The 28000-nt window shown below is 40.5% G+C and overlaps 1 protein-coding gene across 13 annotated transcripts in view; it reads right to left on the bottom strand.

The window, feature by feature from the left end:
• The window catches only part of ICA1 (islet cell autoantigen 1), a 146035-nt gene that overhangs the window by 13638 nt on the left and 104397 nt on the right, over positions 1-28000 (bottom strand). For 7 of the 13 annotated variants that reach the window (XM_081287229.1, XM_081287223.1, XM_081287224.1 and 4 more), the window contains exons 9-12: positions 14775-14872; positions 12659-12711; positions 9686-9748; positions 9554-9595 (exon numbers count right to left, since the gene is read on the bottom strand). In XM_081287229.1, the coding sequence (XP_081143355.1) occupies positions 9554-9595; positions 9686-9748; positions 12659-12711; positions 14775-14872 (256 nt within the window). The remainder of the gene's footprint in view (positions 1-9553; positions 9596-9685; positions 9749-12658; positions 12712-14774; positions 14873-28000) is intronic. The other 6 variants (XM_081287233.1, XM_081287230.1, XM_081287226.1 and 3 more) reach the window with 3 other exon arrangements.

The raw sequence follows: 28000 nt of genomic DNA, 5'->3' as shown, positions 1-28000 counted from the left end.
AGAAAAAGTGAATCACAATATGAATTTATTCCATAATAACCTTTCTTAACACATTTCCTAATTAAACGTTGAATTCCATGTTCCCTTATACTCCTTCCTCCAGAGCAAGCCCAGGTTCTGAGTATCAATAGAATTGCATTGAACTATTTTCCAGGAAAACCCTAGGGTTTTGTTTTATCTTTAACACAAAAGCAGATTTACCAAAACATTTCTCAGATCTGAACCACAGCCAGGACTGAAAGCCTGTTGGAGATCCTGGTTCCTTGTTTGTGAAGCTTCCTGAACCTTCCCACACAAGCCCTCAATGCACACTGCCTGGGCTGGAGCAGCCAACACACCATGTGGCAGCCTGTCCTGCCACCCAAGCTGGGGAGAGAATTTCACCACACCCTGGCCCAGGAGAGAGTGTCGGAAGCCCCACAATGCCCAAGAAAAGCATCTTTGCTTCTTTGCTGAAACACAACTTCTGGAAGCAAAGAAGATTGGGTCTGATTAGTTTGGTGGTCATAGTGAGGGAGAAATAGAGAAAGCGGGCAAATGAAAGACTGACCCAGAGGCTGGGATTTAAGGCCAGGGACACAGTTCTGGAGGGTAGAAATGAACACCAGACCCAACAGGAGCCCAACTCCACATCTTTCTTACTGTGTGACTTAGCAAGATCCATAACCCCTCTGAGCCTTTGTCTTTTTATCTCTAAAAGTTACGATATTAGTGATGCCCACCTCAGAGTGTGGTCAGTGTGAGTAAAAGAATACACCACCTCACAACTCATTGCCTGTGTGGAAGGAAAACTTTAAAGAAGACTGTCCACAGATGAACACTGGCAAACAGTAGTCAATACATGTAGAATGCTGGGGGCGGGGTATTAATATCAGAAATCCTATAGCAACCCTCTCATTGAGTTTTCTACATATTTTGTAAACTGATAGTTTGATTAACTGTGGCTTTGTTGTGGTATCTAATGGCCACCTGGAAACTAAACCTTTTGGTTGTTAAGTCATAAAGTGAAGGGGGAAAAAAAATCATGACATTTTTTCTGAGCTACACTGGAATTCTGATACAGTCATATAAAGTGAAAGTATCAAGTTTTCCTCAAATATATATGAGATAATTAGTAAGTGGAGGCTTTTTCTTTTTTTTTCTTTTCCTTTTTCTTGAAGCTTCCCTGTGTAGGCTTTACTGGATCTATTTTCTCCCCCACACTTTACATAAAGATCTAAAGATTAAGGGGATTTTTGATGTGCTGAGCAGACTGGCTATAAATCAGGGAAGGGAGAAGTCTAGTCACTCATATCACTGTGGTTTTAAAAGAGTGGCAAAACATCACTAATCAGACATCTGTCTAATTTAAGCATTTTTATTGTTTGTATTATCAAAGACATGTTCACCAAGACATAACCTATAGGTGTGGTGGGTGGGAAGATATGGAGATGGCACCTTAAACAGACTTCTGAGACAGTGCTGTAGGAATGGGGGCACACAGGGACCAGCCAGGGAAGGCAGGGCTAGCGGGGTGAGGTGGGCAGCCCACCTCTGTGTGGGACAATGACTCACTGTTCAGCTGCCATCAACACTCGCATCCTCTTTCAGTGTCTCTCAGTCATGCCTTCTAATTTATGTGGAGTTTTCGAATCTCTGTACTTCCTACTTTCAGGTGGGATTGGAATGCCCAAATCTTTCCCATGGTTTACTTTCTGATCTGACTGAAACCTGACGATTACTGAGCCAAACTCATTTAATTGGAACCAGTTCAAGTCAATGGGCAGATGACTTTAAATGAGCCTCAGAAGTGAAGTGTGTGCCTTCCACAGTCATTTTACTCAGGCCTCGGCTGGGTCAAGCCCCAGTGAGGCTTCTCTGCTGCAATCCAGAGGCCCAGCAGGGAGGACCACTGCTGACATGCCAACAACAAGTAAGACATTCTGTGCCCTCTAAAAAGAACCACAGGCTGTCAAGGCTCTGTTTTCACTTTTATTGTTTAGGTTTTGTGGGGTGGTATTTAGAGTGGACTTGAGTGTCTTTGCTAACTTAGCGTCTCTTCCTTCTTCTTCAGTTTTTCTTTTTGAATGCCATGAGCGTGTGATCCTGGCGAGGCATTTCTTAGGATGCCTCATCGTCCTCCACCCAGGTAGATATGTTGTGGCCAAGGCATTGCTCAGGCCACTGTGACTGGCTCAGGGCACAGGCCAGGAGGCTTCCCTGAGTTTGGCATATGGGAATTGGATGGAGGAGGGTTTATCTCTCTTGCTCTGGGATTCCAGAATTCAAAGATGCAGACTTGAGGCTTCTGATAGTAGTAAAGCCAATACAGAGAAGGAAACAACCTAAAGAGTTGGGAAGAGAAACTTGACAACTTTAGGCCCTGGATCCAGTCTTACTTGAAGACAATCTACTACTATGGGTCCCCAGTTACACAAACTAATATATTCTTTTTTTTTTTTTAAAGAAAAATTCTCAACCTAACCTATTTCAAGAAGGGTTTCTATTCTTGCAAACAAACAAATCCTGACTAATACTCTGTCTTATCCAACTCAAACATTTTAGTCACAGAAATGAGGAAAAGACCCCCCTTTGTCAGGATGACACCACTAGTGGCCAGTCCTGGAATTGCCCTCTGATATAGCATCCTGGCTCTTCAATAGTTAAAGGCGGCTGCACAGTGAACATTTTCTCTTTTAAGAGAACTTATTACTTAGCTGAAAGCAATGAAACTGGCACTGACTTGAACCATAAAACATGGAAACCTCCCAATTATTGCACTGATAATTAAGATGCCTGAAATTGCTACATATAACTTGTAAGAAAAACTTAATTGCAAGTAGAAAAGGACAGGTTTAGGTCTGTAACTGGACAAGTCAAGACTTGAGAAATAACATCAGTCATTAGGCTATCATGCTATCATTTTCTCTGAAATTAATTCAACTCAACTGAGAGAAAATGAAGACACACAGAGAGATATGATAAGCTCTCGGAGAGAAGCCCTGGTGAGAGCCGCACGACTGGGGTCAGAGCTTCCGCCCATGGGGACAAGCAGGGATTGCTCCTGGGTGGTGTCTCAGCCTGCTTTTGTCTTGTAGACAAGCAAAGGTCGTGCCACACCCAGGTGCCGGCCCCGCAGATGCCACTCCGAGCCCCCTTCTCTCTGGTGCAGACTCCCACTCTCCATGTTTGCTTTCCTATCTGATGACCTAGCCGCAGACGTTACTGTACAAATAAAAGCTGACAGACATGACGCACACACAGGCTCACCTCTCTGTCTCCAACTCTGTGACCCTCTGTGCATTCTCTCTGCCCTTCTGAAATTAGCCCTCTCCATGCCCTCCCCCCCTCCTTCCGGAAGCTTCCCCTGCTCCTACCAATATGCTACTTCAGTAGCTTTAGCCTTTCCTTCTCCAGGGCTTCTTTCCTCTGGCCAGTGATAATCAATATTTGGCTTGATATTGCTGTCGGCCACCTCTAACCTTGCTGTTCTCATTTCCATGGTCACTTATTCTACTGTGTCTCTATTTTTTTTTCAGCTGCTGGCAATTAAGTTCCCATCCCCATGCTTACACTGAAGTGACTCTCTGGAAGGTTACTGGGGAGATCCTAAAGGCCAATCCACCAAACTCCGTTTTTCAGGCCTTGAGACCTCTAGCATTTTGCAGTGCTACCTTGTTCTGGAAATGTGATCATCTCCTGGGAGTCCCAATGCGGTGGCCCTCTTGGGCAGTCTTCTCTGCTGCCTCTTCCTACCCTGGTAGCCCTTAGCCTTCATCCTAAACCATCGCCTCCCTTCCCTACAATTCTATCAGAGATCTTATCTATTTTCATGGTTCCAAACTCATCTTTAAAAATCTCCAAATCTCTGCTCTGATTCCATGTTCTTCCTTCAATTTTGATGACAAATTGGGGCAGAGGGACCTTCTGCTTTGCCCACTGGAGGGGCTTCTGGTGCCCCATGAGGCAGCCTCCTACTGTGCACCATTGCTCAATATGACTGTAAGATTACTCCCTCATTCAAAAACCTTCAGTGGCTCCTTTTTACTCCCAATACTGGCATTCAGGACCTCCACAGTCAAGCTCTAATAAAACTCTTTCAGCCGTATATCAACATTCTCCTGGGAAGCCCAATTTGGCAAAAGTCTGCTTACCATTGCTCAAATGCACTTTCCTGCTTTCCTGTGTGAGACCTGATGTTTTCTCCCAATAAAAATCATATTTTCTTTTTTCCTCCTCTTTCTCCTCCTCTTCTTCCTCCTCCTCCTTCTTCTATTTTTCTTCTCCTTCCCCTTCCTGTTCTCCTTCTCTCTCTTTTTTTTTTCTTGCATCCAAAAGGGACCTTAAAAACCATTTCCTTTAACTCATTTTACAAATGAGGAAGAAGACACCCAAGTTAGATGACCTGCTGAAGGTCACATAATGTTACTGATAATCTAACCATGGACCCCAGACTTAAAGGTCAATTTTCTCACTGTGGTATCTTTCTTTTGTTTAAAAACCCATTTAGTATCTCATACAAAAACTACTAAGAAGCTTTTGCCAAGCTTTTGTAAAGTGCTGAGAATTTCAAAGGTCAGAGGACTCTGCTGGCAGCTGGGTACCATGCAGGCACTGGGGCAGGACAGCGCTGGCAGACCCATGCGTCAGGCCCGCAGCACACATGGCCCAGGTTCAGAAGTAAGAGCCCCAGGCCCTGGGAAAACATTCCCCAGGAGAACCCGTCCTGAACCAATGGGCTCTATTTCTTGAGAACTCAAATACAGAGGCAGCTCTTGAGTTCAGTGTGGGAAACCGGTGACAGCTGGTACAGGTGTTATTTTTGAAGTCATACTGAGTTTCATGACCTCAGCATAAATTAGGAAAACAGAAGATGGAAACATAGCAACACAGACTGAAAACGATAGCCTAGGAAAACAAACAGATAAATGTCACTTATTTTACCTTCATCTGTGTGTGAAACAGGAAGAGTCACTTCTCTGGGTTTCTCCCTGGCCCCCACTCTCAACCTGATGACTAATCTTAAAGGCCACATGCTTGCAGTGCCGATGAAAACCCCAAACACCAACACCATCCTCACATCGCCCAAAAGAGAATGGGGGAAGATGGGTAGGAAACCACCTTACAAAAAATGTCTAACCAGAAAAATATTCTTCATTACACAAGACTCTGGTAACAAACTGTTCTTATTTGGAATTCTAGACTGCTGCTTCTAGAAAGCCACTTCTGGCTTAAAAAAAAAAAAAAAAAAAAAAAAAACAACAACAACACAGAGTATAAGAACAGGTATGGGGAGGTAGGGAACCATCCTTACCAACTCTAAAAAATAAAAGGAAAAGAAACAACAGTCTCATAGTGCTAGGCCTGAATAGGCACTAAAAAAGTTCTTGTTCTGATCCCCCAATCTATTCCTCCATTTTTAGTCTTAGATCTTGGCAACCCAGCAGTCTCACTGAAAAACAAGACACGTGGGGCTAGGATGAGTCTTTATAGAATCTTGATAGTGATAAATTTATGTAGACCACTATTGCCTACATGGTTATTAAGTACAAACAGCATTTGATTGTAAAAGTGTATCATTATTGAGCTGGGGACATAGCTTAGTCATAGAGCACTTGCCTAGTGTGTGCAAGACCCTGGGTTTCATCACCAACACCTCAAAAAAAAAAAAACCTCCAAACCTAAAGTATGTCATTATTCATGAAAGGACAAAACCAGCAGAACACCCCAGAATACAGACGGAGGGAGGCAGGAAGGAGGACAAGTGTATGAGGAAAGATAAAGAGCTTAGTAGCTTAGTACTTGCTTTATTGCGTGTGAAGAAGCAATTAGGTCCCTAGTCTGACTATACGAAGGCTGCACGAGACAGTTCTAAGTGACTCAGGAGAAGCAAAGTGCTGAGAGAGAAACCGGTATGATTACTACAGGTCAAAGGTTCTCACCCAGACCTCTGGTAGCGACTGAATGAACTGTCGTTCTGATATGTGACCAGAGTTTAGAATCCCAAGTAGTAACCAAGGGAGTAACAGAGACAGATATGTTATTCCAACGTGAACAATTAAATTGTGTTTTAAATGGAGTAGGTAGTCTTGTCCTAGAGAGGGATCTTTTAGGGAAGGTCAAGTGATAAGGTTTAGGCGAACTGAATTTATCCAAATCTTGTCTTTAAAAAAAAAAAAAAATATATATATATATATATATATTCTGTTCATTTACATGCTAGTTATTTCTCTTGGCCAAACTTTGAGGAACACCAATACTTCTACATGTTATAATTCCTGAATTGAGCTGATTTTCACGTGTATTACACAAAGTGATTTCAGAGCCACTTTCAAGTATCTCAAAAATGTCACTAAGTTTCTTCTTCATTTAAAACATTTTTAGGAACTGTGGTCAAATAATGGTTTCCCTTTTACATTACCATTTAGTAGGAGAAAGCAAATTTCATTAGGACACTAACTTACAGTAATTTTCTGGGTAGTGGCGCTTTGAGAGTCGTTGTTGTTGTCATAAGCAGTCTGCTTTTTGATAACACTGTACCCCAGATTAGCCATTATGTCTGGCAGAATTACCACTGGGAGTGAACCGGCCCCAAAGCAGCAGGGTGCTAGAGCTTGTAGCCTGGAGTCCTATAAAACCAGCCATTCCTGGATTAAGCTCTTTTTATCTCTTGACTATTTAATATCTTGCATATTATAATCAGTATTTCAATTCAGGGTTTGGGTCTTCAGGCAGTGTTTCACAGGGCACACATGTGGAAGTCAACAGATTAATGAGTATTTTTCTCTTTGGCCACCACAGGTTCTCTGAACACTGAGAGAAGATACTTATACCAGTGGTCACATTAATATGTAAGCTGATGCCACCCTATGGGTTGGCAACTAGAAGAGACAGTGGGGACATATAACTCATGCCTAGAGAAGGGCCTTGTGGGCCGGCGTGACAAAGGGGAAGCAGGAGTTATGTGACATTTTGTTCAATTTAGAAGATTTGCAAATCAGTACTTCTGCCTGAGAACAAGTACACATGTTAGGGAAGAGCATGTTTGTATTTGCATCTTTAGAATTACACTGTTTGTCCCCAAAAAGGATATGAGTTTCTATTCTACAAAACTAACAAACATGGTAACTGTAAACCAATGAGGTTTGGAGGCTGTTTTGAGTAGGAGGATACCCAGCTTACTGCGATCTCTCTTGGCACACACAGAGAGATTTACAAAAGTAAGTATATATCTCAGGCAGAAACATTTTGATTTAATTCTATGAAGAAATGCTGGATAGTGGGTTAGGGTTATAGAATTACTATCAAGTTTTCTAAAAAAAATCCAAAACCCAAAGTCAAGAACCAATTTTTCTAAGAAAGGGGAAAATATGAGGATGTAGTGTCATGATTACTGTGTCTGAGTACAGAAAACATTGGCAGGATGTGCCAAGGTTGGGAGTATTGGAATGGGGGTGGGGTGGGGAATAGGAATGGGAGCGAGTGTTTTAATACCATTTTTATTATTATTTTCATTTTAATGTGAATATGCTACCTATTCAAAAGTTTAATCTATTAAAATAACAAATTTATATAGGGTAAGAATAAAGTCAAAGAACAAATGACATAAACAAAATCTTGAGATTGGGAGGAATGTCAGTCTATCAAAACAAGCTGAAGTGTATGTGTGATTACAAATACATTTGTTAAGTGAAACTGGGTGGTGGGTATCTAGAGCTTGCTGTTCTCTTTATATCATTTTGGTAAAGTTAAAATATATCCCTGTCCAAAAAATAATAATAATAACTTGTAAAAGACATCTTCATTCCACCAAAATATTCTACTTTTAAGCCAAGAAGAGGACATTTTTACAAACACGGAAGCATGTATGGTAATCTGCACTCTTTACCTATTAATTTCATTACATGATATAATATCAGCATTTACAAATGACTAGTCATATTGATTAAATATGCACAGACATTCAAAAAATATTGCACAATATGTTGCCTGCAGTAAGATAATAAGAAAACAGACTTCTGCTTTCAGGTTTATGCACACCAAGCCCTGGAAACGTAACACCAGAGCTATAGTGGCTTTTCACCTTTTTTAAAAAATATTTTTGTTTTTCAGTTGTGGTTGGACACAATACCTTTATTTTATTTTTGGTGGTGCTGAGGATCGAACCTAGTGCCTCGCATGTGCTAGGCAAGCGCTCTACCGCTGAGCCCCAACCCCAGCCTGGCTTTTCACCTTTGAAAAATCTTTAATCAATGTCCTCTGTTTCCCAGAGACTTTCTTCCTCTCACACTTTGTGAATTAAATCCACATCAAGCTCAGAGTGAGTTGAGTCATCTACCCCAGTTAACTGAGGCCCACTGGATGACTCTGGCCTATTTCAACCCTGTAAAAAACCTGCATGACCAGGGCAGACTGTGTCCCAGTCACCAAGACAAAGATGCTCTGATGTTTGACTCCGAATCTCAGGAACATTTTAGAACCTGGGTAAATCATTAAAAGGAAACCCTTGGTAGGATGGAAAACAAAGGCTATGATCAAACTAAGCACACTCAATTTTGTGGGATCACTCGGCCCTGGAGAGTCACATCTGAATCCATGGTTCTACATTCTCTCCTGAGGATTTATACAGTAAGGGATTTTAAGGCTGGTCAACCTGGGAGTCAGACTTAGCTAGGCAAACTCTCCCTCTACATTTTTTATGGTAGTGAAAATGTTTTCTATAATATTATAATGGTAGATATGTGTCCATTGATGTTTTTAATATCTGTAAAATGTATTTCAGCAAGAGTGAACCCTATGCAACCTGTGGACTTTGGGTGATAAAGATGTGTCAATGTGGGTCCACTGATCATAACAAATACACACTCCAGGGCAGGAAGTTGACAGTGGGAGAGGCTATGCTTAAGTGGGAGCAGGGGCACTTGGGAAATCTCTGTACTTTGTGTCCGATTTTGCTGGGAATCAAAAACTGTGCATGCATGCATGTGTGTGCACATGAACTAGAACAGCCTTAAAACTCAGTTTGCTCCTGTGTTCATTGGAGGTTTCAGTGGAAAGGCAGCAAAGCAAAGCCCTATACAAAACCCCTCGTCCCACTGTTTCAACATCAAGAGTGTTCTGTATCAGTGATCATGAACTACCCCTTCACAAACCTGAGCTCCAATCCTGACAGTAATCCAGCAAGATTGTTGCTATCAGTTCCATTTACAAATGAGAACAACTGAGGCTTAGTAAAGAGTTTAAATATGAAGCAAAGTATTTAAGGCCACACAGGCCATTTATGGTAGAACCATAATCCATATTCACATAGCCACTGTTTTCTCTGACAGTATGTGACTTTTGATATAACTTTTAGCTTTAGTAGTTTGAACATTATGAAATTGACTATAGTAACAATGGCAGCTCAGCACAAACTAATATGTGTTTGGGCATATTTAAGGTCATTTATAAAGACTGTCACCTAAAAATTTTTGCTTTGGAGTGCATAAAAAGATAAATATTATATTTTCTTGCATATAAAAAAGGAACTAAAACTTAAACAAATCACAGCCTCAAAGAACTGCATAAATCTTACCACCTTCCTCAGGTTTCATGTCTAATAATTCATCCAGAGGTCCTTCAGAGGAGGGGAAAGAAAAATTATGAGTTAGTGTCATTTTATAAGGAATCTGAGTAAAATGATTACATTTTCCTTAATCTAGATTACCTGAACATGCATTATGTGTGGAGCTTTTGTCTAAGGCAGATAAAATACTTTTTCCTTCTTCACCTGTAAGCAAACATATGCAACTGGTCATCACCAACTCAGAATGTTGTGTGCATGCATGGACGACAGCAGTACTGGCAAATGCACAGCTTCAGGAAGAAATAGCACCCATAAACTCACTCATGCAGAAACAGGGGTCCTCAGATTATGTTTTATTTCAGTTGTTGGCTCTCAATGAATGTAGAATTAATCCTAAACCTCTGCTTTGTTTGGTGGATAACCCTCAAAATGATATGACAGACACAGGCCTAACAATTCTCCTTCTGTGGACAAATGTGTGACTTAAGTTAACTGGCTGTTACTTGATGTTGCCAATGAACTTTGGCCACATGGGCCTGGATAAGATGAAAAGGCAGATCTTTAAGTGAAAGAAGCCCATTTGAAAAGGCTGCACACTGTGTAAGTTCCACAATATGACATTCTGGAAAAGTCAAAACATGGAGTCACTAAAAAGGTCAGTGGTTGCCAAGAGCGTGGCAGAGGGTGAGATGAATGGGTGGAACATTGGATTTTTAGGGCAGTGACAATATTTTGTATAATACTGTAAGGGTAGATACATGTCCTTTTATGTTTTTAATATCCATAAAATGTAAAACAATGTGGAGTTATTGATTATAACAAACACTTCTTTGGTGTAGGACTTCGACAGTTGGAGAAGCTCTGCTTATGTGGGGACAGGGGCAAATGGGAAATCTCTGTACTTTGTGTTCAATTTTGCTGTGAACCAAAAACTGCTCTAAACAATAAATTGTGTATATGTGTGTGCCCGTGCACATGTAATAGAACCACCTTAGAACTCAGTTTGCCCATATGTTCATTAGACTTTCTGCAGGTTACAAAATACAAGGCAGATGCCACTTCATTATAATGAATTCCATCCTGTGTATATATAAACAAGGTGACAGACATTTGCAGTCTCAAAATATTATGCAAATACCACATGTAATTATACTGTACAAGGAATAAGAAGATTTGCATATTCTATATTTGCATATTATATATTCATACAATATGTATAGTCACATATTGTATGAATATATAATTTGTATAGATTTTTAACTTGCATACAAATATAATAAACTGGAGTTACAGTTTACCACAGAACTAAGTTTATCCTATTCTATGACCCACAACATTAATAATGCATGCTGTAGGTCCACTGAGGGTTACTGAGGCTGGAAAGCTTGGATCGATACAGACAGAGAGCCCTTCCATGGCCAGGGAGGTCAGGCCCAGCCTCTCCACCATTTGCTGCACCCTCTCAGGGTCTAGAATATCATTCTTCTTTGACCTTTGCGTGGTCCTTCCTGGAGCATAGCCTTTGCCTGGGCTGTTTCTTTTGCTTTGACAAGTCTTGCAATCGTAGTTGGCTTTGGTGTGCCCCTGATCCCCTCAAATAGGTGAGGCAACTTTGTTATGTGCCCAGAGCCCTGCAGTTTTCCTTTGTAGTTCTTACCAAAGTTGTAGTTGCCCGATTGTGTGATTATTAGGCTACCATCTGCTTCCCCTTTTGACTGTAAGCCCCATCCTGGAGGGGCCTGATTATGTGTGGTACACCACGGTCTGCCAGGAGCCCAGTGCTGTACCTGGCACAGAGGCAGATCCCTGTACCCAGCTGCCACACACACAAAGCAGTCTGTGAGTTCTGAGTACGTGAAGGTTCACACACATGAGCAGATGACAGGAAGCCAGGCACTGGAGACCAACAGTGGGCTGCCCTTGTTTTTTGATATTTTTCTTTCTTTTTTTTTTTTTTTTTTTTAATCTGTTGAAAGGCAGATAGGAGACAAGCAAATGAAGATGTGAAGTGGGGGAAGAAAAATATAGTTGAGGCAAGTGATTGGAAAAGTTGAAGGAAGACAGAGAGAAAAGAGAGGAAGAAGGAGAAGAATGAAACAGAGGGAAAGTTCTAGAATCTGCTTTGCCACCTCCTGGATAAGCTGCCATAGCACAGGATCCGGTGATTTCAGTTCTCTTCATAAAACTTGTACAACCTTCCCCTGTAGCTCTGAGGCTTTTGAGTCCTTGTTTTAAGGCTCAGACTTATATCACCTTAGTTCTACTGTGATTTTCCCCTCTACGCCTTCATGAGGTGAAGAGCCAACGAAGGCTGGCAGTAGTGTAGGAGACAGAAGAAGCTGGAGGCTTTTTTCTGTTCATGGTGTCACCTCCCAAAGCTCTGACCCTGTTCCCTAACCCAAGGGAGCTGGTGCCACTCACAACAGGCAGCCTGAAGACCTGCCTAACAGAACAGAGTCGGGGCACTCCCTATCTGTCCCTAATAATGGCCAACACCCACATACAAACCCTCCCCACGTAGTAATGTGACCCTGCTAAAACTATCTCTGCACCCACATGACAGTTTGAACAAGCAAAGGCAATATCATAATCATATTGTCTTCTATGGAAAGAGAGAGCTTTCTGCTAGGCCCATTTGTGGTTACTTCTCAGAAGGGCTGCTGTTGGAGAGACCAAGGATACTATTTTCAGGTTCAAAATATACACTGTCTCTCAGTAATGCCATGGGGTTGATTGACACCATTGATATTTAAACATTTAAAACTGAAACTGCACTGGGTGCCATGGCACAGGCCTATAAGCCTGGCAACTCAGGCAGCTGAGATGGGAGGATGACAAGTTCAAGGCCAGCCTCAGTAACTTAGCCAGGTCCTGTCTCAAAATAAATAAAAAGGACTGGGGAACAAAACTCAGTGGTAAAGTACCCCTGGGTTCAATCCCAAGCATTCCCCCACCAAAAAAAAATCCTGAAATGGCAGGAAGCAAATCCATATAGTCTTTTCTCAATTGGAAATGAAGAAAGGCCTAGAGGGAGTTCCCCAAAAAGAAAATGAGTTGGCAGTTGAGCATTAGGTAGTGTTTCAGAAGCAATTCTAAATGAAAATCAATACTTACTCTTAAAACTGCAGGATTCCTTGTGTTGGTTTTCATCCTCTAATGAAATTAACCTTAAAATTAAAAAAAAAAAAAGTTGTTGTTTTTTTTCAGTCATCAAGTCTGGCAAATATTATAGTTATGATACAGCCAGATTTTCAGTACAATATCTTTTACCTCAATTATAACCACACACACACACACACACACACACACACACACACACAGAGTCATTTATATGCTATATATTTTCTAAAGGAGAAATAAATTTTGCTGGCTTTGTTTTCCATTCTGTAACATCTTAATTTATGAGTTTGGTTTCCTAATAAGGCACATTTTCTGTAAATATCTAGATGGGTAATTAGGGATGACTAAGAGAGATACATACAATTATTACTTTTAAAACACAGTAAAAAAAAAAAAAAAAAAAAAAAAAAAACTGATGGCCCAGCAGTGGTTTATTCTGATTCCTGGTGTTATGAAGAGGTCACCTCAGGAGATTAGCCAGACCACAGAAGGCTCACAACAGCACCACTCTAAATCCAGGTGGACAGGCAACTACTCAAACTCTTCCAGTGTCTTTAAGGACAGACACGTTACAGTCCTGAGACCATTTTGGTTCCTCCAAATGATCCTCTTAGCACTGTGGTTCACTTTTACCTGATATTTCTGAAAAAAATTCTTATTAAATTTCCAATCATTTTTGAGAAACCTGAAATTAATTAAAATGAATTAAAAAATCCTAGGTAGTAGTTTTATTCTGAATAATGGCTAGTGCTTTATTTTTATTGCATTATCTTATATGGAGAAAAGAAAGTGCTGAGACTTGCTCTGGGCTCTGTCTTTTACTTCACAAGGGGCAGAGGGCAGTCCCTTAGCCTCTTTCAGCCTCACCTCCCTCCTAAACATACCGGGGAAAGGCCTACCTGGAGGATTAGTATGAGAATGAATAACAAATAAAGCAGTTGGCACTGTGCCTAGCATGCAGTAGGTGCTCACCAAATAGTAGCTACCATTATTACCCTTACCAGGAATAGGTTTCCCTTAAAATGTCAATTGGACTAGATCTAGATCATATTCTACATCTGTTTGATGATGAAAAATTGAAATTTGTCTTTGTTTTGCACCTCAGAAATTTTCTAGTATTTGTTTTGAAATTAAAACGAGCTAATATTGACAGCAATTATTTTTTTTTCTTTTTTTTTTACAAGGACAGCAAATAATTCTATAGGATACAAAACTATGTTTGAAATTATATTCAGAGATGGAGTAAAAAATATAATCCCATTTTGCCATAAAGTTGTCACCTAAATCGTGTGTGTGTGTGTGTGTGTGCGTGTGTGTAAGGAATAGTGGTGGATAGAGGCAATGTCATCTACTTCGCTTTCCTGGGTCAGCCAGTTCAGAGATTAACTACATTCCTGCAGGCTACTATATCTCCATAGAAAATGACATGGAGTCACATCTAAACCTCCTCACTGTGTGGGATAGGTGTGCCACCTATGTTGAAAAGTTCATCTGGGTATTTATAACAACAGGCGGCGCCTTGCTTGTAAAGAGGTAATAGATGGGATGGGCCCTCACTTCCTGCACAGGAAGCTGCTCCCCGCTTCACAGAGGAGAAAACTGAAAGTTTGAGCAGTGAAAACAAAATGTCAGAACCCAACACTTTTGTAGGGCAATGCTATGTGCATTCCTAAGGCAATCTCCTACATCATCAGCTTCAATGGGAGAAAAGCCATCGGGGCCCCAGGCAGTGTGTGTGGGGGGGTCCCCACCACAGCATCTTGTGAACAGTGGTGACCATGGGACCAGATAGGGTACAGAAGCCAGAAAGAACATGAAGCTGAGGCTGAGGCCACAAGACAGGGAGCCAGACAGTATGTGGACATTTGCTCTTTCTTGTCTCAATCAACTCCTTACAAATGTGCCCTTTCTGAGGACCCCAGAAATGGGTCTCAAAATGGGACAAGTGAGGCAGGTCTAGCAGGAACTTGGGCTGAGGGAGCTTGTCCTCAAGGTAAAGAAGTGAGGAAGCTACATGGCTGAGACCCCGTCAGAACTGTGTGGACAAGATTGTGTTGCCCACACCCATGGGAAGAAAGACCTCAGGAGACAGAGGGCTGACTTGACTTACTGACTTGGCTCCTGCTCTGCTGCTTCTGTGCTTTCCTGCTGGGCCATCTTCTTCTTTTCTTCTTTCTCAACTAGTTTTTTCATAGGGTCTTGTAAGCTCTGGATCACGAGCCATAGATAAAGACAGAGAGGGGGAAGAAAAAAGAAGAAAGGAAAAAAGAAAAAAGAACAAAAAGTCATCAATAAAAACCAATTGCCATTGGTCCCTGAGACCCAACATTTGAATCAAGGTACTGAGAGGTTACCATGAACCAATCAAGTGCACAGAAATGAAATTTTATATGGCAAAGTAACAATATTTCCAGGCCCAATGCAAGCAATTTTAAAGGAGAGATGATTTGCCACTAGATTCATGTTTTCCCTTTTGTGATAAGTTATTCAAAAGAAGGCCTTTTGGCTATTGCTAACTTTATTTTCCAACTTCGACATGCAGCTAAGATAAACATTCTGTTCTCCTTCAGCCCACACACTGACAGAGTCGAAACTTCCTCTACCACTGCCACCAAAGATGAGACAACTTCATTTTATTTTTAATTTTGTTTGCTATTTTGTAATCTAAAAACTGTGTTAAAAATAGAGAAAACAAAACCTTTTTAAAAAAAGCCCCAAAATAGTGTCTAAACATATTCTGACAACTTAACTCCCACAAATGGACAGAGCAGGTGGGCCCAAATCTTTGTAGATTAAATGGGTGAGTCTTTTTTTTTTTCACATCATTTGTCAAAGTTACTGTTTTCAAGGTTCATTAAATATTTAAGGAACGATTCTTTTTTTTTTTTTTTAAGCAAGGGCCCACAGATTGTATACTAGTGACAAAGGAGTGGGAAAGAAAAAGCAAAACATTTCTTTAACAACGGAGTAATGACTTATACAAAAAGATCTCTATTTCTGGCCCTAATTAAAATACAGACCTATGAATACAAAAGAAACATCTCGAGATGCTTAGCCTTCTTACATTCCTAGAATATAATGTCTTAATTCTTTGGGCCTTCATCTCTCTTGTTTTTCTCCTTCCTATGGTTCACATCTCCAGTGTGACAATCACAGAAGGTTCAGGCAAGTTTCACAGCCAATGCGGATGAATTAGTAATGGCTGACAGGAAGCCTGGGTGAAGAGGCTTCTAAGGCTGTGTCCAGGCAGAGCAGAGCTGTGACTGATTCTGGAGTCTGCCATGGACACCAGATGGATGTTGGTGCTATATCCTGCTAACTGCCAGCTCTGTTTTATGCCCTGCACAGAGAAATTTTCCCCACTCAAGCCTTCCTGTTAACCCTTATCTGCAAGAACTTACAATAGTTCCTAATTTATTTTTACTTCTAATCTAAAAATCTCTACCTGATTTTAAAGATCTTCTAAAATGTGACCCTATCTTCCTCTCTCAGCTGGAACCCCACTATCCACACTCTCCAACCCAATTCCAGCTTTCCATTTGATTAGTCCTGTCTCCTCCTGTCACCACAGTCGGCTGGTTTCTCCCTTACTATTTTTGTTCCTCTTCGGGTCTCCTCCCTCAAAAGTCCTATGAGTCTTTTCAAAGCCCAGATCGATTACTACTATTTTCCATAAAGCTTCACTAAGCATGCCAAATTCAAGAGTCCTTCTGATTCCAATCTGCATTTAGTGTCTTATTAATACTTGACCGTATCTATCTTGTATTGTTTACTCTTAAAATATTTTTTTAATTAGAAAAATAATAAAATCCATATGCAAAAAATACAGAAAATAAAAATTACTCATTTTCATTCCTTTAAAATGATGAGTTGTTATTTTTTAGACATTTCCTTTTTTTTGTACTCATCCTACTTAGATATTGGAATCATTGTTATCTATATATTTTGTAGAAGAGTAGAGGTCCTCTTAACCAAAATAATCAGTGTAAGTATTCATAATAAATAACGTTTATTATAGTGGAGAATGTAAGATGATTATATCTCTCTGCATTTATTCACCTATATTGTAACATAGGATCAAGGTTTTCTGAGCATTTGTCCTCTGATTGGAGTTCTGAAGCATTTTCTTGCATAATGCCCATCTATAAGGCATCACTATCATTTTTAATGATGCCCTCCTTCAGGACATTTAAATTAGCACATCCATTCAACAGCTGGTTGGTGAGCACCTACCAAGTGCCAGGTGCTGTTCTGGATGCACTAGTGAAGACAGAATTCTCAGCTAGTAATAGGCGTAGGCAGATAATTAAAAGAGAGGACTAGAAAGTGACTGGATCATTACTTCAGGGAGCAGGGTTGTTCTCTCTTGGAAGAGACATTTCAACTGAGAGCTAAATGACAAGGAGACAGTCCTGTGCAGCTCAGGGATAAGAGAGGGGCCCCCCAATGCAAAGGTCCAAAGGTGGGAATGGCTTTCGCTTGTTTAAGGAACAAAAAGGCTGCCTCTGGGGTTGTGATGTAGTTGGCAAGGGTACAAGTGTTATGAGACCAGGATGAAGAGGCCGGCAGGGTCACACAGCGAGACATTCCTTTACTCAGAGTCATCAATATTTAACATTTGCCCCATTCGTTTCATCATATTCTTCTGCTCGATGTGTCTCTCTATAAAGAATAACTAAATGCAACCCATGATCCTTTGCTGCAGCCTGGACCAGAGGGAAAAATGCTACAAAGGACAGTGTTGGAACAAATAAGACTGTGAGTATGAACTTCAGTCTAGACGGTCAAGATTTTTTTATCTACTCCAGCAACTGGTAAAAGTGTGTGTGTGTGTGTGTGTGTGTGTGTGTGTGTGCGCACACACATTCTGGAAATATGCAGTTGCAGGAGTTGATCAGACGTCAAGGACGCGCTCTTTTCAATAGAACTGCCAATCACAGCATTTTATTCACACAAACATTCACCCTTTACAGCAGTTTTATTCCCTACAGAATGGTCCAACTCTGGTCACAGTGAAGCCAGGAATATTTTCAGCCAAGGTTCTGATGCCTCCCAGGACTCACTTTCAGATTCTGTGACACTTGCCCAGGCCTCCTGGTTTGCTCAATTATCTTCTCATTGTGTTTCCTTTTTATCAATCAACGCTAGGCAGGGCCAGGACATGTCTGCCTCAGCCGGCTGCTTCGAACTGCCACAGCCCTTGCTTAAACCCCTGAGATGCCCTTGACAGCTCCACGGTTATCATCCCTTCTGTCTCTAGCCTGACCTCCCCTCCTGACCACACTTGAGCAGCTCTCAGACAATCCCTTTGTAATGTAAACCACTCATTCCTTCTTTTCAACCCCTTCCCCTGTTGGGCCATTAGCAGGGACTCAATTGTTGGCTCCCTGTCACCACAATCACAGTTAAGACACTATTGTGCTTCCCCAACAGAATGGCTGCAGTTCCAATTGCTACTTTAATTTATTATTAATAATTCCTGTGACAATTGTGCCTCTCCTCCTACTCACCATTGTCCCTATAACAATTTGGCTTCTGAAGTTTGAGAGAGGTGCTAAATATATACTTGTTGGTTGATTAATTAATGTGCAAAAGGTTAAATGAAAAAAAAAATTAGTTCTCTTTAGCTAGGATATGTAAAGACCCAGGGGAATAATATGAAAGGTTTATAAAACCACAAGCAAAATTATTATGAGCATGTGAGCTTGTTTATGAAAAATGAGAATTTTGAACCAAGGACTCTTTTGTGTGCCCACGTCAGCTTAACCAAAATATAGATCACAAACCCCAGAATTTGGATATTTTTAAGGTGTATAAGTGAATAATGTATAGCATGTTCACAAAATTGTACAATGGCCACCATAATCAATTTTAGAACATTTTCTCTTTTTAAAGTCTTCACAATACTAGTATTTATTAATGGAAATATTTATTGTTATTATAGTAAAAGCAGATAATATATCGGGAAGTATTTAATACAGAAGTTCTTGTTTTAAAAGTTTGTTTTAGAATTTGATATTTTGCAAATCATCTATCATTTTTTATAATTTCCATTTTTCTGTCAAAATGTTTAATTTTAGAACATTTTCAAAGGGCATCTCTTGAGGGAATTTTTAGATCAAGCTAAGCTAAATGCTCTTCTCTAGAGCAAGGAATAAAGTAACACCACATATGGAACTTGTTTCTCTCTAAAGATGGTACACATTGAAGATATAAAGAGGCTAAGTTAGGGAACTCGGAAAGATCATGGAGGACAGATCAGATCAGTCCCTTTCCCTCCCCTGCAAATTAGTTCCTGGGTGTGACTGTTAGATTTGTAGGGCGCATGAATCCTCTCCTTAGTTTGACTACAAAGCCTCAACCTGGGCGAGAGGGTTGAGGTGAATTGTCAAGATCAGTTTGAAGTCCACCGCTCAGCTGAAAACATTTAACTCAACAGCATTCGTGGAAGTCAGGGGTGACAGCATTTTTCATGTGACATGAACACCTGCTCAGGCCTAGTGAGGGAAAGAGGTGTGGCAGGCTGCATGCAGATGGGGCGGCATCTGATGGAACTGTTTCCAAATGCTGGCTGAAGAAGCCACGTCTGAATTCACGTCCAGAAATGAGGACTCCAAAGCATTGTCTCTAAACCCCCAACCCCCTCAGTCCATCATTAAAACCGCTTGTGAAAATCACTGGTATTAGCAGCACACAACATCATACAAGACAGAAAGCTTCTTTGCAGAGGAAAGAATGTTCTAAGACTAAGTAACTTGCTCTGTTCGGGCTGCCCCAACATGCTAATAGTTTCCATCAAGGCTTAAATGGCTTTGGAAAGCACACACACAATATGTAAGACCATCATGGCAGAGGAAATAAGCAGACCCAGCTTGCAAAAGCGTCTTGGAAAGGAAACAGCTTAATAGAATAATGGGAGTTACTACTTCCTGTATTAGGAAAATAAAAGCAACAACAACATTCATTTGAATGGATGCAAAACTACTGAGCAACACAAATTTCCCAGACAAAAGACCAGCAGCCAGTTCTAATAATCTAAATTTAAAGTCTCACTTAGAGGACTGAGTAGCGTTTCCTCTGATCTTTAATTATGACAACTTAATTTCCTTATTCTACTTTCCATTAATTACACTGTGTGAATAGGAAGGTGTCAAATAATTGTCAATATAAGGAAATAAAAGTATTCAGAATGGCGGGCATGGTTAAAAGACACTGAACTCAGCTGGGCGTTTGTATGTTTATATGATTAGTAGCACATGAGAAATGAAAAGCAGGGGCCATCATGTGGATGAGCCTCGCAATTTATGGCCATTTAGCCCCTACCATGCATGTAGACACCTATAAAGACACCTCACAAGGAAAGCTATTAAGCTGAGAGGTAATCTTGAATTATACTGTAGGGGAAAAAATTAAATAAAATTAGAGAAAAATAATTACAATCATACAGGACATATAATCTTATTCTTTAAAATAAGATGGGGAAAAAATAAGATGGAAAATTGGCAGTGGGAAGGCATTTGGAAGTAGATCAAACAGGATTGGGACAAGGACATGGTCCTCACGGCTTGTGGGCCTCTGTTTACCCATTAGAACACTGGAGCATGCAAGGCCAAGTATACCTATCTTGGAATGTTTGTGAGGATGAACTGAGATGATGCATCTACACAGCACCACGCTCATAGTAAGAATTCCAAACAGCTTCCTAATCAATCATTTGTAAAGGTCTCGCAGGAGTGAGGTGTCTTCACCACTCCTGCTGTGTTAGGTGCTGCACTCCAAGTTTTACACATTACATTTAATCTTCATGAAATGTGGATAAACATTGTATTCCTGACTTCCTGACATGGAAATGGAGACTCAGATGAAATAATTTGCTTCAGGCTGTTCAACTGCCAATAGGTAGAAGTAATATTTGAGTCCAGGTCTAGAAATTCGACTATTTGTTAAAAAAATGAAGAGCCAAGGATATTTATGGAGTAATTCACTTGGTATTATTTCTTTTCTTATCTTTCTTTTTTTTTTTTTTTTTTTTTTTGGCCATACAGGGGATTGAACCCAGGGTTGCTCCACCAGTGAGCTATGACCCCAGTCCTTATTTTGTCAGGATCTTGCTAGCTTGCTGAGGTTGCCCTTGGATTTGCCATCCTCCTTCCTCTGACTCCCCAGTTCCTGGGATTACAGGGATTACAGGCTTGTGCCACCATGCTCCACTGAACTCTCATTTCAATGACAAATGCTGAGGAGAAGGAAAGGGTTCATTCTAAACTCTAAAAGAAGAGCCACCTGTTCCCCGGTGTCTGAGGGACTGCCATATAAAATATGTTTTTCATCTATAAGCAAACACTTCAAAGTGTTGTTTTTAATTGAAAGTTTCTGGCTGTACTATTTAAAGGTGGCACTTCTTCTTTCTCCTGCCTACCTGCCTCATAGCCAGAAGTGCCTGTGGGAAGCAGTCAGGGTGGAGAAAGTGTGAGCTTCCAGGTTCCCACATCTACCACGCACTGCATGTGGCCTTGGGCAAATTCCTAGACATCTCTGAACTCCAGTTTCCTCATTTGAAACATGAGAACAAGACCAAGTATACCCAATGTCCCAAGGTTAATTTGAGGCTAAAATGTATGCACTTTCCATCTGACTATGTAGAACCTCACAGTATCATTAATTAGAAAACTATCCTTGGTACATTAGAGTCATATGTCTCATATGGCAAACTCTCCTAGTCATTATTTCACCTCACCCTGAGCAGAGTTGTCTGGCACAGAGTAACTCTCCACACAATGGTAATATTTTTTCCTTTCCCCTCAAAGAGTAAGGTGGGTGAAGGAGATGACCTAGGTTGTTGCAAGGAGAGTGAGCTACCAGCTGCCTGGGGGAAGTAATGCCAATCACCAAAAGGCAGAGATGAATCAATGACAGGCCACACCCAGCTCAGCCACTCATTTCCCTGGTGGCCTCTGTCAGCTCATCTATTCCTTCTTCCCCAGTGACCTGGATGTTTCCCAACTTGCTGTTTCCAATGATCTGGCCTAGAGCAGCTTGGGAAAAAGAAAAAAAGAAAAGAAAAGAAAAGTTTTGCTAAATGCCTTGTAAAGTAATGACACCGAGAGAAAACTTGAAAGTCTAAAAGGATATTCTGGATGCTGGCCATGGGTAATTGCCTTGTTGGGACTGGTAACTAAAATAGCATTGCAGGGATATTTACCCAATTTTCATAAAAACTATTATGGCTTTATTTTCAAAGCAAGTAACTACAAAGCCATGTGGCCTGTCGGTAAATGTTCAAATGATTAACTGAGAAATGTGGAGGTGGGTGGAAGAAGGCTGCTAGGCATATGAATTTGAGAAAAACAAAATTTAGAAAAGGGTGTTTTTTTCGAATTTGGAACACTAAAAACATTTTGGTCTTCAGGATGGCATCCTACATCACAGTGCTGAGACTTACACCCTGAGAGAGAGAGAAAAGGAAACTTGGGCACATCTGTTTCAACGGTTATTTTTGAACAGGCTCAGAGATTTGTTTTCAAATTCAGGTTTCCTTAAAGCCTTGGCACAGATCAAGAGCCAGTTGCAAAGCCAAATTGCATGTTTTAGAATTAGCCCTGTTACAAAAAAGGCAAGCCCTCCTGCCTTGCTGGCTTGCAGGCCTGCCCTGCCCTCTCCTAGCCCTGGTGGGAGTTCTGTGAGCCAGACCAAGGCCTGCAGGGCTGAAGGACAGGTTTGAGAATGGAGCTGCCAGAGTGTCTGTGGGAGCCAGGGAGGGAGTGGGTTGGGTTACCCTGAGGCAAGGTCTGGGTGCTGCCAGTCACAGGCTTGCCTGTGAAGCATACTACAAAACTAACAATCTAGAATGAAAACAGTGAGGATAAAAGTAACTTAAGCTGAGCTACTGAACCCAGCAACCTCAATACGCCTTCCTGTGTGGATGCTCCCAATGGCTGACTTCTGGATCCACTACAGAATTCTTGGCAAGTTCATGCCCCTTACCACTCCCAATTGTGCTACTGGAGCTTTCGCCACTGTGACCACCACTCTCGCCACCACCACCATCACTACCCACCATCACCATTACTTCCTCCACCACCAGTGCCACCGTCACACCAGCCCTACCACCATCTCCACCATCATACAGCTGGGCTGGACTCAAAACCAGGTCTGGCTGCTTGTGCTTTTACAAACTTTTCTTTATCACATGAGCAGAGAACATAAAGAGCAGAGTAAAAACCTGGTGTTTCTTCTAAAAACACAGGGGGTGGAGCATGTCACAGGATATTCTTCACTACTGACCATTTTCATTAAACACAGGCACTCGAGGACATGCCTTCCCCTGAGCCAGCCCTGCAAGAGTGTCCACTGGGCAGCAAAGGGCCCAATCCTCACTCTTCTGTGAAGATGCCCACCTCACCCACTGCCAGGATGCCAGAGAGAGGAGGAAACCATCATTGACACAAACAGAATTGTAGATTTTTCAGGGAAAAGACACTTGACTTCCAAGGGGCTTTTTTTTTTCTTTTTTCTTTTTCAGCTGATGCCCTTTTCGGGTCCATGGAGAAATGAGTAAGTAAATAAGATCCTAGAAGGAGGGAGTGAACAGAACCACATCTGAGGGTTGGCAATTTAAGACAGGCTTCTGCCTTCCTAATAAGACAGAATTTCATTTAGTTTTTAAAAAATGCTTTACACTCAGTCTCAATTACTTTTCCCAAAGAAGGGGCAATGCTTTCAAGATCTGGCAAGTAACATATTCCATTCATGTCCCCAGGACTTGGTAATTTCTGCCATGTGAAGACAGACATTCCCAGATGATCTGGAATCAGTGTAAAATTCATACACTAATGATAATGCATGCAAAATGTGCATGTTTAGCCGCATGTTAATGAATCAAAAAGTGTTGTCTGAAAATAAGTTGAGGGAATTGTTTCTTTTACTAGAAACTACTTAGAAGATAGTCTCTTTAAATCTGAGCTGTTTACAATTATTAGATTTAAAAACTTTTTTTGTAATTTTAAATTTCAAAGCTATTTGCATCATTACTTCACCTTGTGTTTCTTTTAAAGCATCTTATCTATGTTGTGAGCACTAGTGTCAAAGCTAGGTAATTTCATGAATATATCCACATATCCATTTAATTGTACATAAATAAAGGGCAATTTGTCATATAACATAAAAAAATTTCAAAGCTAACTTTTTTATAAAGTTAAAATGCCACAAAAGTTATTATTTATTAATTATAAAATTAAAATATGAAGGAATATGCTAATAAAGGTAGAATCAATATAATTACATCAGGCCTGGGTAAAAAGCAATAGCTGTTTTCACATAAAACATCACCACAAAAATGTCCTAAGAGTCACTTGGTTATTTTTCAAGTTGTATGAGGTGGAGACTCAATTCACTCTTTTTTTTTTTTATTGATTATTTAAAGCATTACATAGTTCATGATATATCATCTTTCATACATTTGACTCAAATTGTGTTTTGAACTCCCATTTTCACCCCAAATACAGATTGCAGAATCACATCTGTTACATATTCACATTTTTACATAATGCCATATTAGTGACTGTTGTATTCTGCTACCTTTCCTATCCCCTACTATCCCCCCTCCCCTCCCCTCCCCTCCCATCTTCCCTCTCTACCTCCCCTGCTGTTGTTCAATTCTCTCCCTCTTTTTCCCTCCCCCTTGCCCCTCATAACCTCTTATAATTTTGTGTATCATTGAAGGTCTCCTACCATTTCCATGTGCTTTCCCTTCTCTCCCCGTTTCTCTCCCCCCATTCGTCTTTGTTTACTGTAGTCTTTTCCTCCTGTTCTTCCTTCCTGTTCTGTTCTTAGTTGTTCTCTTTATATCAAAGCAGACATTTGGCATTTGTTTTTTAGGGCTTGGCTGGCTTCACTTAGCATAATCTGTTCTAATGCCATCCTTTTCCCTGCAAATTCTATGATTTTGTCATTTCTTAGTGCTGCATAATACTCCATTGTGTATATATGCCACATTTTTTTTTATCCATTCATCTATTGAGGGGCATCTAGATTGGTTCCACAGTCTAGCTATTGTGAATTGTGCCGCTATAATCATTGATGCAGCCGTATCCCTATAGAGCGCTTTTTTAAGGTCCTCTGGGAATAGTCCGAGAAGTGCGATAGCTGGGTCAAATTCACTCTTATAATACAATTAGCTTTAAAGAAGTTACTATATATTTCTTAGAGGAAGATTCACTTTAAGTGAAACTTTGAACTTCTTAGGGTACAAATTTTATCCCTGCAATACTGCAGCAAGAGTCTTCCCTCCAAACAGGATGCACCAAGTGTTTAACACATTAATTATCATCCTTCATCAAGCATAAAACTAACAGTCAGGAAATACAGCTGCAATGGCACAATTACCAACACACTCAGAATACACCCTGAAGCAAAGAAAACAAATGGCTTGCTCTTCATTAACAGAGCTTGGCAAGCCTCTCCAAAGACAATGTTTTCTTTCCAGTCAGAGTCCCAAAAGGCATTTAAGGGGCTATTTGCTTAGGTAAACCCAGAGAACAAATTAATCGTGAAAACGTTTATTTAAATTTCAAAATAGCCATTATCAACATAAGGTGCCATTCAAAAAATATAGATGTTAAAAGATGACTTGATAAAATAAAAATCTGATAAATATAGGACAAGTATTTAAAAAACGTGGTTTAAGAGGGTTGAGAAGTCAATGTCCTCAGACTTGATCATTTTACATAAGGTATTTATGGTCTTTGTTTTTATGTTTTGCAGCAGATAATTTGATATGCACGTGCCTCTATCTATAAAATAATGAGACATGTACAACAGGATTCAGTTGTGTTTTTCAGATTTTCATCCCATGAAATAATTAGCTATCAGCTTGAGATTCTAATATGTCATCACTGAAAGCCAAGATGAATAATATTCTAGAGAGATAGTAAAAGAACTCTTTATTTGGTTGGTTTCTGGACACTTATTCTTTTTTATTTTTATTTATTTATTTTGGGTACTGGGGATTGAACTCAGGGGCACTGGACCACTGAGCCCCATCCCTGGCCCTATTTTGTATTTTATTTATAGACAGTGTCTCACTGAGTTGCTAGCGCCTCACTTTTGCTGAGGTGGGCTTTGAACTCGTGATCCTCCTGCCTCACCCTCCTGAGCCACTGGGATTACAGTAGTGCACCACCATGCCTGGAGACACTTATTCTTTTTTTTAATATTTATTTTTTAGGTGTAGATGGACACAACACAATGCCTGTATTTTTATGTGGTGCTAAGGATCCAGCCCGGGTCCCGCCCGTGCTAGGCGAGCGCTCTTCCACTGAGCCACAATCCCAGCCTGAAACTTATTCTTAATATTATTATAACATCAATATACTTTAATGATGTAGCGCTCCTCCTAATATATTATAATTAATCTATGAGCTATCACTTAAACCAAAACTTAAGGAAGGCTCTGGTGATATAAAAGGTAATGGAAACTCTTCTGCCCAGAGTGGACTTATGACCTGAACCATGGCTATCAACCTTTCCCTAAATTCTCTGCTCAGAGATCCTCTGATGCAATCAGGTTGGTTCTCTCTGCAGGATAAAGAGCAGGATGAAAATTGAAGAGCTGTGTTTTCCTTAGCACAGAAAGCCAAGGATATACATGTGGGTTTTTTCATTCATGTAACAGCCTCAATCTCATGAATTTATGTTGTGCTTCATATGCGACGAACTCAAATATGAAGTTCGTTGGAATTGTGTTTAGGGTAGGCACCATTTCATCTTACAGTTGGTCAATTTATGTTATGTACAGTTGACTTTCAAAAGGCAAATAACCCTGGGTATTGTAAATAAAATCAAATCTGATTCCTCAATGTGCCTTATGGAAGAGTGATCCACAGGATTCTGCTCAGGCCTGTGTAAGAACTGCGAATGGCAGGAGTTATCATTTTGACCCATCTGCCTTGGATGGCTACTTTCTGAGGTGCTGAAAGCAGCAGTAAATCACAGAGAAGAAACACAGCCCTACTAACAGCAGCAACATTGCCAGAGTAAAGACATCTGCTGCCTAACTGTGTGCAAAAAATTTGGCTATACAAGGGAGGATACATAAAATCTTTTGGTTCTCATCAGTGAGACACGGTGGTGATCCCAGCAACTCAGGAGGATGAGGCAGGAGGATTGCAAGTTTAAGGCCAGCCTCAGCAATTTAGTGAGACCCTGTTTCAAAATATAAAGAGGACTGGCAATGTAGCTCAGTGGTAGAATGCCCCTGGGTTGTTCACACACACACACACACACACACACACACACACACACACACAAATGTTTCCCCTTTACATACTTATAGTTCACAGAGCCAAACAGAGCATATTCTGAATGTAATTACCACGCAGCAAGTCAGCACCAGTGAAAGGGTGAGGGGGGAGTAGGTGTCCTGCCTAGAGTCAGGTCAGGTGTATCACAGGGTAAGTAGACTTTCTTGGGTTCGTCTTCCTGGGACCTTCATTTTAAGGGCAGGTCTTAAAATGTTTCCATCTCAGTACTTCAATAAATGCAGATACACTATAAACATCTCAAAATCAATGAAGCATTTTAAGAAAAAGCAGCTTTTTAATGTTTTGATGTTATGGCAAGCAAGGTGATAAGACACAAATTGCCTAAAAAATTAGAAGCAAGGCAATTTCAAGGTGAACTTTTCTTTCAAAGATATGATCTAGTAACAAAGCACCCAATACTCTCTTAGCATTCTTAAAATCCTTTTGGAACCCAAATGCTTCCTTACCTTGATATGCATTCATCTCTAGTATCCATTAGAGAGAAAAACAATTCCGATTCAGTTTCAATAGTAAGAATCAGACAGTGTGCATGCATTCCTTCTGAATTGAGAAGACCTTGTGTCTAATGTTGCTTTTTCAGTTAGAAAAACTAGTACCAGTCTTATGGAAAAATCCAATTCTACATTGGATGGCACTCTCAGAATTAAAAAATGTATTTTTCAGAAGAAGGAAAAAAGATATACCTTCTGAAGTAAGAATATTTGAATTTAATAATTAAAAAGCAGGACTGGGGGGGGTGTGTGGCTCATGGCAGAGCTTAGCTTGTGAGAGGTTCTGGGTTCAATTCCCAGCACCATAAAATCAAATAAAGAAGAAGTAATTGAGTTTCCCACAATTCACCTCCTAGTCATGTGAGTCCCAAGGTTCATTATGTTTTAGGACTGCAGTGGGCTATTATGGTACTAACTACAGATATGGTAAAATAGACTCTGCTAGGGATCACAGTTCTCTTTAACACTTGGGGTCTTCGAATAATAAACCTCACTGTAATGGACATTGCAGGTAATATAAGCAA

This window comes from Spermophilus citellus (assembly GCF_964194105.1).
Source record: "Spermophilus citellus genome assembly, chromosome: 3".
In the NCBI taxonomy this organism is placed as follows: domain Eukaryota; kingdom Metazoa; phylum Chordata; class Mammalia; order Rodentia; family Sciuridae; genus Spermophilus; species Spermophilus citellus.
The sequence above is the reverse complement of the archived record's forward strand: the minus strand, read 5'-3'. Positions and strand labels throughout refer to the sequence as shown.